A 20,464-nucleotide genomic window follows, 5' to 3' on the forward strand; every position below is an offset into this window, starting at 1 on the left:
CCCCAGGAGACATTTGGCAACGTCTAGCATCATTTTTGATTGTCACAATTTGGAAGGGATGGTACTGGCATCTAGTCGGTAGAGGCACGGGCAGCTGCCAAACATCCTACAATGCACAGGACAGGTCCCAGGACAAAGAATGATCTCACCCAAAATGTCAGTAGTGCCAGGGTTGGGAAGCCCTGCATTGAGGCGTCCCTCTGTAGACACATTGGTGCATGAGAACTAGGCCCTGTTTATCTGTGTAGTGCTTTCCAAGATGTGTGGAAACAAAGCAGAAAAGAACAAGTTAAAAAATGGTAAAAAGGCTGTGGTTCTTCCCTTGCCTATGATTTAGAAATTAAGATGCACAGCCTGTTCCTAAAGCAGAATAATTCAGTTTGGGGAGGTTTCCTAGGTAGGTCCCAATCCCAGATCAAGGACTCTCCTATGGAAATATAATAAAAGGCATTTAGTATGGAATTGAACAGACACTTGAGTGTGAAAAGGAGTTTTGGTGATTTCAAAACCATATTTGTTTTCCACATTGAAAATGTTCAGGTCATTTTCTTGTCCTAAGAAGATAACCACTTGGACAAAAATATCCACTTGAAATGCAGGTGAAATGTAAATTGCTACTCTTCTACACAGACAATCCAGTGTATTTATACTTAATTCATAAAGGCATGATATTACAAAACACATTTGTATATTGTGAAGCCATCTGGCATCAAATTTTCCAATTTATAGACAACTTTGTATTTACATAACAAATTATTAAATCAACCATCTTTCCGGTTTATAAAAGGTCGCTGAGGTACACACACAGTGTGTATAAAAGCAGATAAGGCTGATATTACATATTTACAGTAGATACAAATTAATCTTTCATATTTGAAGATAATGCTTTTTATATATTTTTTCTGTATCAGACCCCCCACTGTTAGCAGGATTTCCCATGCTTGAGTTGTTTATTGCTTTTTGGCTCACGGATTTAAAATTCACTTCTGGGTTGTTTACACGTATGAATTACTAATGTTCTTATCTCTTTGGCTAATGCAAATGTGATAGAGTGAATGAAAGAAAAGATAAATTAATTCAATATTACAGTTCTGGCTGTTGATATTATTTTTTTCATAGCCCCCAAATGAATCAAGTAACGCACAGCTCATTTTATAGGCTACATTGAAAAGTCTTAAGACTTGTGTTAAACACCATTTGGGCATCAATGGGGAAAGTAAACAAGGTATCATATTTTCGGTAAGGTCTAGAATCTTGGCTTCCTTTTCAGAAAGAGTAATGTCACCAACATCTGAAGCATCTTAGATTTTAAAATCTCAATGCAAAACCACTTGTGACTTACAAGGGAACATTGCAAACTGCAGAGAAGATTACCGGAGTTAACCACAATGTGTTACTCTGGTCTGAAATGAAAAAAGAATTACCTCATGGAATAAGTCAGTTGGGAATCTTCATAAAACTTACAGAAAGCAAAATAGCAGCTCTCTGCTGTTCCCACAATTCTGCAGTGTTATGTTCAAAAATGAAGGTGGGGTTTACTTGAAAAAGAGACATTGCCAATAACTCAAAGTCAGGGTCCAACTACAAGAGTAAAAGTGGCCCATGATATCACAAGGGATGAATGCTCTTAAAGCATTTGCATTCACAAGGAGACTGAAAACTACAAACCAAAAATATTCCTTTAAATAAATAAAAACCCTGATTACTTTTAATGCTACAAATGAGACAAATCAAACAAGAGCTGCTCAGTTAATTTTCATTCGCTTGAAATAATCTTTAAAAACTACTTAAAGATGTAGTTTATTCTCGTTGTGCTTCCTAAGACTGTTAAGGGACACAAAATAAAATGAGATTTTCTTTTCCAAGAGGGGTATTATGTTCTTTAAAGGAGCAAAAAATTTTTTCATTGTTTCAATTGTCAGATTTGTTGGGGGGAGAAAAAAGTTTACTTTAGGAAATAAAAAATTTACTAATGTATAAAGGCTAGCCTTCATTTTTAAAAAATGAATTGGCTTCAATACAAAGAGAAAGAAATGGCTCTATGGGCAAAATTCAAGTATGAGTGACCAAGTTTTTAATTGTAAAGTAGGTGCAACATTTAAAAAAATGTTACAGCACTGCATGACCTGTAATGCTAACAATATTTACATTAACTGCTTACACGAAACCATATAACTGTAAAAGAGAGGGGGGAAAACCCCATGTGGACTGGAACAACAACACCTAGCAGCCACATCAAAGCCATAAGCAACCAGTGAAATCATGGGCACAAACATACTTTACATGGTCTACAGATGTAAAGTATACATTGGTGGGGAACCACACATCTAATTAGCTTAAAATATCTAAAAGAAGGCCAGGTGGACACAAACTCGTTCTAAAGACAGGAAAGGCTAAAAAAACTTCTACGTATCAACACACACATCCACACCCACATATACGCAGACACACGCCATGCACAAACACGCATATGCATCTATCTGGGAATAAAAACAACCATGTAGACAGAACAGTAGAAAAGCAGATCGGTGGGGGACAACAAAGGACATTTATGGTTTAAACATAGCAAACACGCAAAGATGTGTCAACTGAACTACACAAAAGATTACTTAGGGCGACTGCGCGAAGGACCGGCAGGCAATCCCACTGTTACATGAAAGACAAAATGGACCTACCCCTACAAGGAAGGTTTCCTGCCTCCAGGCCATGAAGCCTGGGTGCCAGTTGTATTCCATCAGGCGTGGGGGTAGGGGTGAGGGTGGGAGTGAAAGTACAGTGAGACACAGGAGACCCAGGAGACCCTGGGGGGAAGAACTAAGAGCTGTTGCTATCAAAAGTGAGCCCTGGTGGAGTGCTCTGTGCTGTGGCCCCAAGAAACCAACTGGAAGAATGACCTTGGTCTCCTTTTTCCTGAGTTACTGGAACTCTGCTACATCGTGGGAGTGAGGAGTATGCGGGGTGGATGAGAGAGGAGGGATAGTGGAGGTGGTGGGCATCTGGGGGTCCAGAGCCTGCTATTGAAGGGCTCCCGGTAACTGGAGCATGAAGCTGTTGAGTGAGCCCCAGGCTAGGGGACAAGGCAGCGAGCGCTCTCTAGGGGTTCATGGGTTTAGGGGTGGGGGCTGGTGATTCTAAGAATAAAGGGATAATGGATCCCTTCTTTTGACAATCCATCAGCTGAAGTCAGGCTGGAGGCCTGAAACTTCTCTCAAGTGCGTGGGAGACAGGGTTATACCACCACCACAAAAATCGTGAAAAAAGACGGAAAATCATGTTGTGCTACATTTCTTATTAATAACCTTGTACTTTACAATGGCTCACAGTTTTAGGTTTGTATACTTGTAATGTAGTATTTTCTCTCTACATTTGTTTCACATTTTTTTTCTTACTTAATATAATATAAATAATTTGGTTAATAGATTTAACCTGCACATTTCAGCCACATTAATATATATAAGAATCTGTTAATGGTATAAATAATTCTTTAAATAAAATAAATCTGATATGTTACATAATACTGATAAAAAATTACCATTGCTAATAATTTTGTAAGCCACCTTCACTTCTGGTTTGAGTAATACTGATGAATGGCTATGACACTTGCTGTGATGATTGGTATTTTTTTTTTTTTTTTTTTTTTTTGCCACTACAAGAAAACTGACTTATAATCAACCTTACCTCTGATAATGGTTTTGAAGGGGGGCTTTTGCCTCCAGGTGTGGAAACAGAGTTTTATCTTGTCCGGTATTGTTTGCCAAAAAAATTCAACTCTGAGCATCCATGGTGGTGCGGCCTAAGCTATCTGAGTCAAGAGGTGGCTATCAAACATTAACTACAGAAATGATTGAGTAAAATATTCCATCTAAGATTTTTTTTTTATAAAACCTATTCTACTTTAAAACTTAGGTAAAAAAAATATGCAACAAATGGTTGCAGTTTCTGAATTCTTAATTTAGACCTGTGAGCCCTCATCCCTTTAGGAATCTGCAAGGTTTTGATTTCCTAGGCACCCGAAATCGGGTCCAGTGCTTCCGGATAAGGTTCATTCCAAACAGACAATAGAAATGGACACTCGGTGGTGTGCAATGTATGTCATAATTCAGGTAATACATTGTCATGCCTTTTCTCTGCTGTTAAATACAAAAACAGCATCTTTTACATTATCATAGAAAAGCATTTAGGTTGTATTTTTATTTATCACTTTACACTGGTAGTCTCTGGTAGGTGTACTCCATAGAAACCAAAGAATTTTGTACACTATTTCTTTGTACAATAAAAGATAAAGTGTGCATTAGGTACGCTTGTACATGACAATATTGTACAATATTTACATTTCTGATATCGCCATGAAATTCTGCATTTTCTATATACAACATTGAAAATTCTTCAGAAACATGTGGACATTTCTTATAATCACAATTTTAGTATTATAGAAAAAGTTTCTCAGTAATCTCTTGACCATTTATTACTCTCATCATTCAGGGATTTTGATTGGTTTTCCAGCATTCATTATCCTTCCTCATCAAAAAAAATATCGTATCACTGTTTCTTTTAGCACCCTGTGGTGGTGGTAGCTATCTGCCATAGTATAAATACTGATATAACAGTGGCTATATCAATACCTATATAGAGATAATATCTGTGCACGTTCCTTTAATAAACACTGCGCATTGGTGGAGTAGTCCCTGTTATCTGGAGATCTTCCTCCTCTTGGGTTTGGGGGGTCTCATTTGTCTGTCTCCCTGTGGGATTTGGTGAACCTGGAAATAAAGAGGTGGGGAAAAAATAACAACAAAGGTTGAAAGTACAAGCACCATTCGATTTCTGACAAAGAAACAGGGGAGGAAAGAGATTCCACCTTTCATTTCCAACCACTGATCTCCTGAGCCATTTAAAATTTTTACCAAGATCTCAGATCTTAGTGTGTCCATAGTCACTACAGGGAATGAGGAGTCCTAGGAACAGGTAAGCAGAGCAAACCTGTAACACTGGAACGCAAGGGAGGAACCAGAGAACATCACGTGTGGGAAATGACGTGTGCAGTTGCTACCTCTGCTGTGCATTTAAGACAAAAATAAAGCCCTTTTTGTTAGGGATCCCTAGATCGCCAACTTCAGCAGAGTCTAGAAAAGCAGAAAAATACATACCAAACATGTTTTCTTCTTTACTTCATCACCCGACTTATTTTACAACTACTAAGAAGGGTCAGAGATGGTAAGAATATGCACTCAGCTCAGCCCATGGAAGTTTATTTAAGAGAACAATCAGAGTGAAAAATAGAAGATCACTACCATCTGTTGGCAGATCTGAGCTTATATAGTCTGGAAAGTGTAACTGATGAACTCATCTCTGTATACTAAATGCAGAAACTGTAGCAGTTAGGGCTGTGTATCAGATTGAGCAGGCATGGAGCATGGCAGAGTATGGTTACCAGGTATCGGACAGCAGGTATGATTTGGAGGGGCAGAGAACAGGTGCTAGGGAGGTGATCAGGTGCCCCACAATGTATGTGGTTACTGACAGGAGAGGGCAAGCCTAGACCCAGGAAAGGCAGGATGGTCCCAAGGCCGTGGTGTAGCTAATGTTTAACAACCAGTACCCTGTGGAGGGACACAAGCCGAGTGTAGGATATGCCAATTTCCATGGTGTACGTACTTGTACCACAGCCAATTTCAAAGTTACCAACATAATGTCACAGAATTCATAATTAGGAGATGTTCCCAATCAGCTCTCAAGATCCACTACAAGTTGGCTTAATTGTTTTAAAATAATGTTAAGATAACAACGAAGGCCAATGCTATTCGAAGGCAAACGCAAAAAGCTGTTTTAAGAACTTAAATTTTAAAAGTAACATTTATAAGTTTGTCACACTGCCTCTTCCTCCTAACCTGTCCATATACATTTTTTAAAAACCACTAGTTTCTGACGAAGAATGATAACTGAAAACTTGTTATAATTGAGGAAAGAAGCCTTTATCCAAGGCTGCAAACAAGTCTTGGTAATCTGTGAACCAAATATGGCCTGAAAAGGTATTTTGTTTAACAGCTATATGATGTTTCAATGTTTACAAAGACAGTTGTCAACATGAAAAAAGTTGGAATTTCACTTCTAGACTTAGCACCTTATGAAAAATTGGAGGAGCTGGCAATTCTGGCATAATTTCCCATAGGTTTGGACCTGCTGGAGTATGGAAGAAGGAGTTCCTTCTGGAGAGAGCATGGGTTCCAGGTTGCCCCAATCCCATCACTCCTCACTGCCTGCTGGCCACAAAGGCCAAATGTCCTGCAGCAAAGACCAGCAAGAGGCTCACTGAACCCATTTTCTCTTCTTCCTGAATGGGCACATTGTAGAATGCATTTCCTAGTCCATTTGCCTTAAGAAAGCCAGATGAGGGGGTCAGTCCGGTGGAAAACAGCAGAAGTGAGGAGCCTATCCTGGCACCCCTGTGCATACACACTTCTCTCACCTGCTGGGCTGCATGCAAATGATATGAAGGAGCACTCGGAGGCCCTGAGGAATGGGGGACACTAGAAACAGAAAGAAGAACCTGGGCCTCTGAATGACTGTGTGTGGAAAGCCCTTACCGGCACCAGACGGAAGTAAGCAACAGTCTCTATTGTGCTGAGCCTCTAAGGTAGCCTCCCTGACCTCTAGTTGGCATTTTTCAATCCACTTGAATTGCTGTTTTTTCTCACACCTGACCCACTTTACTTAGTGTATTTGCCTGGCCTTGGAAGGTGTTGGACTTCATGATCCCTGCTTCCGACCTTTCCTACATTCTGTCAGGAAGTTTAACTTCTCAGGGCCTTAATTCATCCATCTGCAAAACGATGGGTTAGATCACAACATCTCTAAAGCCCATACCAACCCCAACATTCTATGAGTCTATAACTTATATCTGTCAATAAGTAGCCACTGAATGGGTTGTTGGGGTCCAGGTGACTTTAACACAAAGTGTTGAGTGAAAGTAAATTAGCTTTCATTGCTGAATAGCCTTGGATAATTCACATTTTTTAAAAGAAATTACCAAAATTATATTTTGAGTGTTTACACTCACCAATGTTTGAATTAGAGAACAATGATGAAACTTCTCACATTCGATACTATTATGTGAACAGTTAAGTAAAAATGTAAAGAAAGAACAGACACAACTTCTTGAAAACCAGAGGTTACTATGTTCAGTAATTTAACAATAGGACTTTGTGCCAAATATTTTACTTTTTAGGTAACAATAGAAAGGAAATGAGAGGTCGATACACTCTTGATCTTGACCCTATTGTTCAATATCCCTCTCCCCCTTTTTTTTGGTTCTATGGACAAAGAGAAATTTGCATTATTGAATATTTAGGCAACAGTAATGGCTACTGCTGTGCAGAGAGTTAAATGCATAAAGCTGTGGTTTGAACTTTATTTTTTGCTGCTTACGTTTAGAAGGAATGTTATGTGGGAAAAACAAAAGTTATCTCAGAAAAAAGACACAGTTAATACTACTAGGTTATTTTTTCTTAAATTACTTTGAATCTTTTCTGATATCAGTCTTTTTTGGAGCCTAGTAATTTAGTATTGCTACGTGAGTTGCTTGTCAATATTGAAGACGCTTTACCAAAAAGTGTAATACAATTTATTTTCAAAGAAACATAGTATAATGGAAAAATAAATTAACTTACAGTCCCAGACATTTTGTCCAGTTCACTCATGGCCTCATGAATAGCAGCTTCTAAATGGTTATTTAGCTTTCCACTTCTGGAATTAATGAAAACAACACACCAGATTAACAAATTAAGGAAACAAAGTCTCAATTTAATCCCCTAATCAGAAAACAGAAGCACCAATTCCACCCTAGAAAGTCAATTTATATTTACATTTGAAAAAGTCAGATGACAAACATCCCTGGATTCTCACCACTTAATTAAAGTCACAGAATTACGAAAAAACGGAGCACATGATAGGGGACAATGGATTCTTTCCCTTTCCACATGCTTCTTCCACAGTCGGATGATTTTGCAAGAAAACTGGGCCGTGGGTCTCTTTTCCCACAGACGCAGCCTGTCGTCCAGGATTCCAGCCTGCCCTGCACTGCCTGTTCTGGCCTGTCTCTTTCTCAGGCAGCCAGGCTGCGTGGCCAGGGGGAGGGCGGAGGGGCTGAACTGCAGACTCTGGCCACTAGGGAGCTCCCTCTGCCCTCGCTGCCGTATCCCGGCTTCTGAGTTGAGCAAGTGAAGGCTGAAATCCTGGTGCCTGCACAAGTTCTGGGTGGGAAACAGTTTAACAATCTATCACACCTAAGGCTCCCTCCTGGGCCCACCACCTTTTCTGCAAAACCAAAGTGACTTAACTATTTGAACAGATAAAGAATGGCTGTCTCAGAGTGTCTATCGCTCATCTGACTTTTTCTCTCTACTCGGCCTAGCATTACACACATGTGCAGCCTGAATAACACAAAACGGTATATTCAAACTATAGGAAGCTGTGCAACGAACTACTTAAAACCAGGCAAATCCACACCATCTACCTCTGTAATTAGGTACCCTTTGTCTATTCTAACTAACTTACTTTATTCTTTTTTATGCATATAAATAGTTACCCAATTATTCTGAGTACTAAGCTGATTCATTTCATTTATCTTGTCACAACAATTACTAGAAAAGCTGCAGAGATAAAGCTGCAGGCTGTCAGCATGGTTTTCCAAGAGTTAAGTCTCACCTCGGCACGTACACGGAGATTGGAAATTTGCAGTTGGGGAAGAATTTGGCTCATAGTTCCATTTAGTTTGGCTCACGTCGTGTTTAAAAACATATTTGAACTTTAGTGGAATGCCTTTATATGAGGCCTTTTGGTTTACCACAGCCCCCACCAGGTTTTACCCTCATACGCAGGGACTAGACAATTCGTACATTTAGTTTCTGTGTATACCCTGAGGAGTATACTGCTGGGCATATCACGGATGTTCCACATACTTCCTAAATAAAAAATCTGTCCAAAGCTAACACGACGTCTGTATATTCTGGGATATACATATATGAACTTGAATCAGTTTAACTGGAAAAAAAGATTAATGTATTGGTTTTAACTAAATTATGTGGGCAATACAACAGCAACCCCTTACCTTTTGCCAGCCTGTAGGCTAGCCTCTAGCTTTCACATTCTTCCTATTTATTCTTAGAAATATAAACAATGCAGAAAAGTGCATAGAATAAGTTAACCTCTAACAAATCCACTTCTGAAAATAAACTGATAATAAATTATTATTTCCTTTCTTTTTTATTAAAAAAAAAGCTGAAATTCCCATTTGTTATCAATTCCTAGTCTCATTCTCTCCTCCTCTTCTCCCCAAAGGCAACTATGTTGTGTTTCTTTATAGTATGTTTTTATACTTTATACGATATATCCATGAATGGTACGTAGTGCTGTCTTTTATGTGTGTGTGTGTGTGTGTGTGTGTGTGTGTGTGTGTGTGTGTTTAATATACACACAAAGGTGTCCATCAAGGGTGGTATGGTATACATGCCCTTCTGCAACTTGTCTTTTTCTCCCTTATCACTGTTTTTGGGCACTGTTTAAGTTGATATAATCTATTCATACACTGTCTTTTATTTACCTACCTATTCCAATTTTAAGGGACCATGGGCATCTCATGGAGTTGGTCTGAGTTGCTTTCCCAGTGAGGAGTTTGCCAAGCCTGATTCTGGGTGACTGGGCGGGGGGGGGGGGGGGGGGGGAGGGGGTGGAAATCAAATGCCAGGATTCCATGGGGTCATGTAAGCTTGGCTGGGGTTGGATTGGGATCCCATTTGTGGGCTGTTTGGCAAAGGTCTTGACAGTATCATACATTGCCTAGTTGCCTAACACTATTACACCTTGTGTAACATGTTACATAGATTTGTCCTATTTCTTTTGTACTTAAAAGTATGAATATACATTTCAAAGGATATTTGTTATGGATTTTTATTATAATACCTTATGGGTTTATATTTGACTATCTAAAATTCTAAATGTCTAAAATGAAGGTAAAACATTTCAATAGAAAACCATTAGAGAATTTTGGTTCTCTCACTTTTACCTTAATAACAAGAATTGTTACTATTTATTGAAAATTGTCTATTTGCCAAGAGTTGTGTTAAATCTTTACATACATTATCTCATTTAATCTTTACAGCAAGCCTATGAAATCAGTATATGACAACTGTTTCTATGCCATACTTTATGACTTTATAGGGAGAACTGGTGAAACCGATTCTAATTTGTCAATGAAGAACATGGATATTTAACTACAGTTTTTAAAAGTAATAAATTCAAAGAGTCATGAAAAAGGTTTCCCTATGAAAAGTTGCAATAACATCAGCATTAAGGTACAAAAATAATTCAACATTACTTGCTGAACAAAAAGATAGAATTTAGGGGTCACCTGGGTGGCTCAGTCAGTTAAGCATCTGACTCCTGATTTTGGCTCAGGTCATGATCTCACAGTTCATGGAATCAAGCCCTGCATTGGGCACTGCACTGAGCATCAAGCCTGCTTGCGATTCTCTCTTTCTCCCTCTCTTTCTGCCCTTTCTCCACTTGTGCGTGCGCACACACACACCCTGTCTCTCTCTCTCTCTCTCTTAAAATAAATGAATAAACTTTAAAAAAAGAGAGAATTTAGGACTTTGTGATCTCTTTCTTCAACAAGATATTTAAAACGTTTATAAAGAGTTTATATTAACTTAAGCTAAATTTATTTTTCCTTTAACAAACTTAAGTAGTTAACAGAGGGAGAATTGACTACTTGTGGAAGAGAGAATAAATACAGAGAGGTGGGGCATGAAATTACTTGAATGCATCATGAGGTTCAAGAGGTAAAGGGAGACTCTCCCAGGTGTTAAAGCTGCAGACTAATTTTTACACTAACTGGTCAGGTCAGGGAAGAATGCACTTAAAAGAGGAAGAAAAATTTCCATGAGTTCATGAAATGAATAATTAGTCAAAATTCAGTCTTCCAGTACAGAGGGCTTCCCTGTGGAGTTTCATCCACTATTTTCTATTTCCTGCTGACATTTAATAATAAACATTTTTACTAATGGACACTCTAAAACCTACTTGATTAAGCAATAGATGTTCATATAATGACATTTCTAGTTATTAATGGAGATAATTGCCACTTCCATTTTTCACTGCCTATATTGTCACACATTATCCTTATCTTCACTAATCAAGGAAAAAGGCAGGTACACATCTGTGAATGGTATAAGAAATGAGGGAAATGAGGAACCACATGTCGCTCTACACTGTCAGTTTAGAATTTAAGCAACTCGCTTCATGTAGAATGGAACAAATTTGGGTGAGACCTAGACATCAAGAATCGTAGATTCTGAAACTTAATCCGCAGAGAAAGTATGAAGAATTTAAGGAATTTAGCACTATAATTTCTTGATCTTAAAGTGGAAATAGGATGTATTTTATCACTTTATCACTTTTGAACTCCACAAAAATCAGGTTACCAGATTTTAAATTTATGTGTAAGTATAGGTAGAAGATTTGATCCTCATTTCAATGAAAATCATAGCAAATCTAAAAGCTATGAAATTTTTTTCTTTAATGAAGCTATTTCCTCTTTCAAGTATAAAATGACCCTGAGTAATGTTTTCAATAAATATGTTAATATTTCTTCTGTGATTAGGCTGTAATAAGCATATATGTTTAAAGATATTTATTATACAGTTTGGTTGTAGAATATTAAAAATTAAAATGATTACATAGAATTCTAAACATCTAATATGGTGGTAGAATGTTTCCACTGGCAAAAATATCTCATAATTTCATTTGCTTCACCTGTATCTTTATAATAAAAATAGCTGTTTACTAAATACTTACCATGTGCCAAGTACTGTGTTTATATGATCTATATAATAACAATGCTAAGAGGTAGATATTAATATGCCCATTTTATTTAAAAAATTTTTAATGTTTATTTATTTTTGAGAGAGAGAGAGAGGCACTGTGTCAGCAGGGGAGGGGCAGAGAGAGAGAGGGAGACAGAATCTGAAGCAGGCTCTAGGCTCTGCTCTGAGCTGTCAGCACAGAGCCCGATGCGGGGCTTGAACCCATGAACTGTGTGATCATGATCTGAGCCGAAGTTGGATGTTCAATCGACTGAGCCACCCAGGTGCCCCTCTATGCCCATTTTAGAAATGAAGAATTTAGGCTCAGAGAGGTTAAGCAACATATGCAAGGGCACACAGCTATGAAGTGATGGAAATAGGATATGAACTCAGGCCCAAAACCAGCCTCTAAATCATCTTATTCAAATGCCACTTTCCTTTTTCACTCACTTTCTCTCTCCTTTTCCTTTGTCTACAAAAAGCAGTCACATCATTGCCATTTAAAAAATTCTTCCAGTTATTTTTCAGGAAAATTTTATATTACAGGTAGAAAGAAGACCAAACTAATTTATATCAACTCTCTCTACTCCCTTCTCATTCACTCTTCAACCCATGGTCACTTTGTTTTTACACCTGCCACTTTATTGGAAATGGTTTTCACTAAGGTTGCCAATAGCCTCCAAATTGCCCAGTTTCATGGAGATTTTTCAGTTCTTGTCTTACTGGACTTCTGTTTATCATTCTGGAAGCTTTTAGCCTTTGGTTTCTAACACCCTGCTCCCCTGACCCCCTATTCTCTTCCTCCTTTTTGATGATTCCCATCTGCTTCATTATCTCTAGTAAACATTCAAATGCCCAAGAGGTTCAATCCTTAACCCACTGTTCAAATTGGCCAAAGGATCTCTGTGTGATCACAGCCATTTTTACGTAGTCAAATATCACTTCTTCCCAGTGTCAGACATGGGTTCAACATAGTCCACAGGCACCCCACATGCACTCAACAGCCCCCCTGTACTAAATGCCATTTCAGTGTCTCCACCACCCACCAGGTCACCCAAGCTGAAACCCTGAAAGTTGTCCTTGATTGCTTGCTCTCCATATTCCAACCAATCACCATGATGTTTTGTGAATTTTCCCTCCTAAATATTTCTTGACCACATTCCTTCTCCTCCATTCTCATCACTCCTGTTCTGTTTTGAGCCCTCATTCTCCCTTGACTGCTGCCATGGCATCCTAAACAATGTCCCTGTTTCCAATATGGCTCCCCTAAAATTTATCCTCCGTACAGACATATCTAAAGTGAAAATCCATCTAGCTGTCCCATCAGGCACTTCCAATAAGATAAAGGATCCCACTGGCCCTTACTAACCTTTTCATGATCTGATTGCTGCTTATACCTTTGGCCGCGTCTTTTACAATTTCCTGTCTGAGGCTTTATAGTCCCCCAAATCCAACTGCTGATCTCATCTAAACATCATCCCACCCCACCCCATCTTGGTCTTTGTTTTCTTTGTCTGGCTAATACATATGTATTGTGCAAGACCTGGCTCAGATATTTCCTCTAGAAAGTCTTCCTTTACCTGAGTTTAATGCCACTTTCTATGATCCCCAAATACACTATACATATTGCTGTCATTGCAATTTTAACATTTTAATGGCCTTTGCTAAACATGAGCTCCAGGGGCTGTAGCACTGGGCCCAACACAGGTTTTTGCTCAATTAGTCTCCTTAACTAGGGCAATAACTAAATGATTAAGTAAATGAATAAACACATGATTGGGTTCAATACACCATTCATCACTTATGTGACCTTCAACTAACTATTAAGGTTATTTGGGTTAAAGTGTCTTCATTCATAAATAGGCATAGTTATTCTGGCCCATCTTGTGATTGGGAGAATAAAATAATCGAGTTTAAATACTATATGCAAAATGTAAAGTATTCTAATGGGCATTTATAAGGCAAGTTGGTCTGAATAGACAATAGCATAATAAATAAAGCTGTTTTTACTAAAGTTTGCCTTAGATTTTCTTCTTTTACCTCTCCAATCCATATTCTAAGTTTATGGTTTCATGAGTTTACGTAGATAATGCCACTTAGGACCCATGCAAATTCACCACAACTTGTAAACTAGCTTTGAAGAAAAACAATTTAAAATTGCTATTTATTCCTCATTACCTTTCAAAATTGATTAATACCAAATTTATGGGGAAAATGAAATTCATTTCAAGGCAGTATATTTATAAATATATATTTAAAAAAATTTTAATGCTTATTTATTTTTTTGAGAGAATCAGAGTGTGAGTGGGGGAGGGGCAGAGAAAGAGGGAGACAGAATCCGAAGCAGGCTCCAGGCTCCGAGCTGTCAGCACAGAGCCCAATGTGGGGCGCGAACTGACAAACCACGAGATCATGATGTGAGCCAAAGTCGGGAAGCTTAACCCACTGAGCCACCCAGGCGCCCCTCAGGGCAGTATATTTAAATATTTTAAGGAGTTATTTCATTTCTGTGTTATCAGTCAATTGGATATTTTGCACATAATTCAGCTAATGGCATATCTCACTAGAGGAAAGATTTGAGAGATCTTTTACGTCAAATAAACAAGTACTATTGAATACTCCATAGCAAACAGCCCATTGCAAGTTTGTGATTTAGGTAATTTGCAATTTCCCTCCTTTTCTCCAGACCTTGTATTAATTCTATGGGCCTTATCCTACTACAAAGCTCTGCATAGCAAGTAGTACTTCAGTCAGAGCAGAGGGGACTTGCCTCACTGTATTCCTTATCAGATCTACAGCAAACCTGGCTATTCACTTGATCATCACCACAACCCTCACTACCTTCCAAAGAACTCCTGAACAAAAGGGGGAGTTTGCTTATTGTGGATGGCATCTTTTTGTGAGACATTCTATTGAGATGAAGAGTCTCCCCAAGAGTTGTTGAATTTTAAAATTTTACCTCTGGCAAGAATTATTAAAGATACCACTAAAAGAAAGAGTGCTCTTTAATAGATACTATTGATATCATTATGTACATAAGACACACTATTAATCATTCTGATCTCATAATTCTTAGATGTTCGATAATGTGAAAATTGTAGTAATTGAGCAGGTATGTCAATTATATGTATATATTTTTAAATGTTTATTTCTGAAAGAGAGAGAGAGAATGAGCAGTGGAGGGGCAGAGAGAGAGGGGGACAGAGGATCCAAAGCAGGCTCTGCACACTGACGGCAGTGAGCCCCATGCAGGGCTCGAACTCACAAACCATGAGATCATGACTTGAGGCAAAGTAGGAGGCTCAACGGACTGAGCCACCCAGGCGCCCCCATTATATGTATTTTTAAAATAACTTTTCATGTGCATGTACAGAAGCACATTTGTAGTTCTCTACCTTAAGATGAAATAATAATTATGATACATAAAACTACATTGTATGACAGGGAAACTGTGTTTCAAACATTATCTACTTGTCCTTACAACATTTACCCAGAACATACTAGAAATATTTGAATAATAACATCCCAAAGTAAAACTTCTTGTTATAATTCCAAAGAAAACCTATTACTCCTGCCCCAAGAGAAAAGAATTATTTACCATCACTTTGACTAATAGTTAATTGGATGAAATTACTTACTTGTGTAAAATTGGGGATATCTCCTCAGCCCTCCTCCTGAAGGGACAGACTTTTTTTTTTTAATTTTTTTTTTAACGTTTATTTATTTTTGAGACAGGGAGAGACAGAGCATGAACTGGGGAGGGTCAGAGAGGGAGACACAGAATCTGCAGCAGGCTCCAGGCTCTGAGCTGTCAGCACAGAGCCCGACGCGGGGCTAGAACTCACGGACCGCGAGATCATGACCTGAGCCGAAGTCGGCCGCTTAATTGACTGAGCCACCCAGGCGCCCCTGAAGGGACAGACTTTTACTATACTTTTATTTTTTAAGTTTTTAAATTTTTAAAAATTAAAAATATATTTATGTATGTTTGTATGTATTTATTTATTTTTTAGTAATCTCTACACCCGGTGTGGGGTTTGAACTCATGACCATGAGATCAAGAGTTGCATGCTCTCTGACTGAGCCAGCCAGGCACCCCTTGCTATACTTTTAGAAACTACTTAATTGGCAAACATTGAGAGTGTTTCTTTCCCAGTAAATGAGAGGGATGGATATGGAGGGAGTGAGGAAAGAGATGATGAAGAGGAACATCCCACACACAGTACAAATTGTTAAGAAAAGAAAATATTTTCTGTAATAGCTAACTAATTTGGCTCGTCTATAATGATCCTCTTGGGCGATAACCATTAAACTACACTTAGGGAGGCCCTAAGATGGACAAAATTAGTGAGATTTTCTTGTCCCTATGAATAAAACCCAGTAAATTATATACTTGAGAAAGAAATGGCAAAAAAATAAATAAAATTGGTGCTTACTTTCTGTTCCTTTTCCGGGCTCGGCTGTAGGCTTCTAAACCTTCTGTTAGTGTCTTCAACTTCTCGGGCTCCACCTGAGTGAAGGCATGAAGACCAAACCATATTACCCAGACCTGCAATTGTTAACACCGTTTTTTACTTTCCTGCTGTGGGGAGGGAAGCTTAACTTTCACTGCCCTGTCAGGTGTCCTGTCCTTGCTCAAGCTGGGGCTGATTGTGTGGCTCCAGGCTGTAACATCAATGGAAATGAAAGATTGGTTGGCTTTCCAATTGTCAACAGTTTGTAAAGAATGTTTTAAGAACAAAATCGGCAATTTAAATAACCTTCAATTCACAAAATCATATAAATCAGAGATGGTTTGCTTCCCCTACTGCCTGATACCCAGCTACTGCAAATCTGTACTCCAGGAGAAGGGGGACAGAAGCGGTGGTGAGTGAAGAGGGGCGGCCCAGCTACTGCAAATCTGTTATTCCAGCAGAAGGGGAACAAGAGCCATGGGGGCGGCCTTTGGAGCTGGCAGACGGAAGTTTGAATCTGACCTCCTCGGTTTCTAGCGTGAATAAAACACTCAAATGTTCTGAGCTCAGTTTCCTCCTGTTTAAAATGAGGACAACGATACCTACCTTCCTGCTACTATGGCTGTGATGATTAAAATGCAGCAAGTAATGTTGAACACAGCCAAGCACAGAGCGGCTATTATTACTTAGGACATGTTGGGTTCTGCAGAGGCCACAATTTGAGTGGGAGGTGGACCACCTTAGTCCTTACTGCTGTGGGAAAAGGTGTGGCTACACCTTGTGGGCGTGTCCTCTCCCTTCTTGCTTCATCCCTGTCAGCCTGTGTGAAGCTTGCTACTTCTTCACAGTGCGGCCACCAATGGTGGCTGGGGTGTTGGTGGGGGTGGGGAGGTGCAGGCTTTGCCATTTGCCCCCAGTAATCTCTGTCATGGTTCTTGAAGCCACCCCCCACCAAGAAAAAGTTACTAAATAAGAAAACTTGCATGTAACTTGTGAATAAAAAGACCTTTAGAAAAACATTGTTATTTTTTGTCAATCTTAAAAAAAAAAAAACAACTTAAGTAAAAACAGTGTTGCTTGCTGTGTAAACACTGCTTCAAGGCAAGTCTTCTCAGCCATCTCTTAGCCCCACCGCCCCTATGCTACTTTTATATAAAAATTCAAGAAGCTGTCAAAACGCCTCATGGGTAAGACAATAAATACTAAGAAGCAAGGAAATGATTACTAACTTTTCTCTTGAAATCTTCCTGAGTCATGAATATCATTATTAAGTAATTTTTCTTTGACCCCTTCAAATTGAGCACACAGTAATGGGTAACAAAGGGTTTCCTCTCTAAAGTTTGAAAACAGGCATTTCTAACTATTCAGTGAGGAAAACATATAACGAAGACACTTTCCTCTTCACAATTTTGTATTTTGTCCTAAAGGATGCAAATACACACAACTTCATGGGGGACACCCAATCTCTTGGATGCTAGAAAAGGAGACAATTTTGTTCTAACAGCACTTCACAGGAGCCATGAAGGAAAGTGTCTTGTTGAAATAAAAAAGGAAAGGAAAGGAAAGGAAAGGAAAGGAAAGGAAAGGAAAGGAAAGGAAAGGAAAGGAAAGGAAAGGAAAGGAAAGGAAAGGAAAGGAAAGGTGCCTGGATACATTTTCACATTTCATGTTAGAAAAGAGGTTTCATTTTGTATTTACTCACATGAAGAGCATAGGAAAGATATTTCACACATTAATTTATGTAATCTATAGCTAATTCCACAGATATTTAAATAACCTCCTTTGGTAGTAGGAAGGAAGCTCTCTTGTAACATAAACTCGTATTAGACACAAGTCGGTGTAGTGAAAGATCTCAGAAGGGAATGATGCAAAGCAACAGAAAGTGGATTCACAGTGAAATAAAGCAAGACACCAACATGAAGACCTACCCCCTTGGTCTTAGTTCCTCAAAGTTAAGTTAAAACTATTTTTTAAACCTCAGTTTTTATTTTTAGTTAAATAAAGAATAAGGGGTAATAAAAACATTTCTTGTGTGTTTATTACAGGAAAGGTACTGTTCTATCATTTAATATGGTAATACTGCAAACTAGTATTATTTTTGTTGTTTTACACATGGGACTCAGTGAATTTAAGTAGCATAGCCAGCATTGAAACTCAGATATGACTCCAAAGCACTCAACCTCTCTCCACCATACCAACTCCAATATACATTGAAGTATACAGTCATTTAAACACCCACTCCCCCACCACAGATATACCAAAAAAATAGATCAAATTAATTTAAATCAATTACATTTTTACAAAAATTTAGATAACACATGCCTAAATTTATCTTTTAAAATTTTTTATGCTTGGATAATTTTCTGGTAATTTTGCTGAACTAATACTCTTCTGTGATTTTTTTTCCCCCATTTAAATTGCCTGTAAGGCTGTAGGTACTCCATAATGAACTATATTATTTATAAAGGATTCAATGACCTTGACACAGAAAGCAATGATGGTGCTTTCCAAAACTAAATATAAATAAGATACACATCACTGTTTATTTCTGATTTGACAAGATCATACATATCCAGAGGTAAATGTTTAGTTTATTTTGTTTCAGAATTTTAGTACTCTACTGGATTGTGAAATATATGAGGAGCGTACATTGTTTGTAGGGAATTATTCATACACTTATGCAATATTCAAGAAACTGTTTAAAGATACCGCCGTCCCCTAAGATGGTATCGGAGAACAAAATAAATTCAATTTCTAGTCAAATCGAAATCATATTTAATGATTTAATGAATACTCCCTCATAAATTACTTAGCTAACTTGTAAATGAGGAAAATACTGAGAAATCAAATACATAAATGCAACATTAAAAAGGAAAAACACACAAATATTTTTATAAAACTTACACTGAAGGAGCCAGTAATTCAAGACACTTAATACTTTGATCTGTAATTATAACCTTATGTTCCTGTATAGTCATAAGTCAGAAGTTCCATAAATTATTTAATTCTTATCTTGGTGAGAAATCAAGGGAGGACTTTATAATGTATCTTTCCTCATAATCTGCCCCATATTCTTACTCAAATAAGGATGATGTGAATAGTAATGACCAACATTGAATAACTCTCTTCACAGATGTCAGTTGAGACTTAGAAAAAATTACCAGATTTTATATGTATTTATAGTTCACATATTACCTCATGTATAAATATATTTTTTGACTCCTAAAATCCTCCTTTCACTCATTCATATTCTTTAGACATCACAATTCTTCAACACAAATAGTTCTATAGCCTGTTCGTTCAGTATGGTTGGAAATATACCCAGAAACATACCCATATACTCTTATAAGGAGGAAGTTTCAGACTTTTCTGAACAAATCTGAATCTCGGTTGCTGTTTTTGTTCATGAGGCACACATTAAAATTTGGTAATTTAATTAAGTTTGATTTGGGGTCAACATGGTAGCATGTAGTGTATCGTAGAGGTAACTTAAATCTACAACAGAGGGAGACACAAACCTTTAAGGGAGCCAAACTGACCCTCTGAAAGTGAGGTGGGGTATATGTTAGAACCTGGATCAAAGATCTTAGATCACTTTTTTTTTTTTTTTACGTTTATTCATTTTTGAAAGACAGAGAGCATGAATGGGGGAGGAGCAGAGAGAGAGGGAGACAGAGAATCTAAAGCAGGCAGCACAGAGCCCAACGTGGGGCTCAAACTCACAAACTGTGAGATTATAACCTGAGCTGAAGTCGGACGCTTAAACAACTGAGCCACCCAGGAGCCCCTTAGATCACTTTTGAATAGAGCCAGTTAGGTGGACACAATGTCAAAATTTCCTGCAAGCTTGAAACCTGGTAATGGGATTGCATTTCTTGGTGATTTACTTGGCTCCTACTTAGTGCTGAGGCAAAGCTGTTCCACAAAGGTCAAAGGACAGAGTACAAGCCACATTCCAGATTTCCTAAGACAGACAGGACAGCTGAACTCAAACCCGCTCTTCATTCCTTACATCTCCATCCAAGTTTTACAATGTCCTCAGCTCCTGTTATTGGGGAATGGTATTGTGCACAGAGTACCAAGCTTAGTTTAGGAGACCAGACAGGGTGCCTGGCTTAACTGCCTGTCATGTGTGTTCTTAGGAACGCC

At 38.3% G+C, this 20,464-nt stretch overlaps 1 protein-coding gene across 6 annotated transcripts in view; it reads right to left on the minus strand.

The window, feature by feature from the left end:
- Window positions 1–2,051: 2,051 nt before the first annotated feature.
- MBD5 (methyl-CpG binding domain protein 5) overlaps window positions 2,052–20,464 on the minus strand; it is a 445,631-nt gene continuing 427,218 nt past the window's right edge. For all 6 annotated transcript variants that reach the window (XM_053908981.1, XM_053908982.1, XM_053908975.1 and 3 more), the window contains 3 exons: window positions 16,298–16,371; window positions 7,668–7,743; window positions 2,052–4,760 (listed from right to left, as the gene is read on the minus strand). In XM_053908981.1, the coding sequence (XP_053764956.1) occupies window positions 4,689–4,760; window positions 7,668–7,743; window positions 16,298–16,371 (222 nt within the window). In that variant the 3' untranslated portion in view covers window positions 2,052–4,688. The remainder of the gene's footprint in view (window positions 4,761–7,667; window positions 7,744–16,297; window positions 16,372–20,464) is intronic.

The sequence above is a fragment of the Panthera pardus genome, unplaced genomic scaffold, assembly GCF_024362965.1.
Source record: "Panthera pardus isolate Hobbes unplaced genomic scaffold, ASM2436296v1 HiC_scaffold_10, whole genome shotgun sequence".
Taxonomy (NCBI): domain Eukaryota; kingdom Metazoa; phylum Chordata; class Mammalia; order Carnivora; family Felidae; genus Panthera; species Panthera pardus.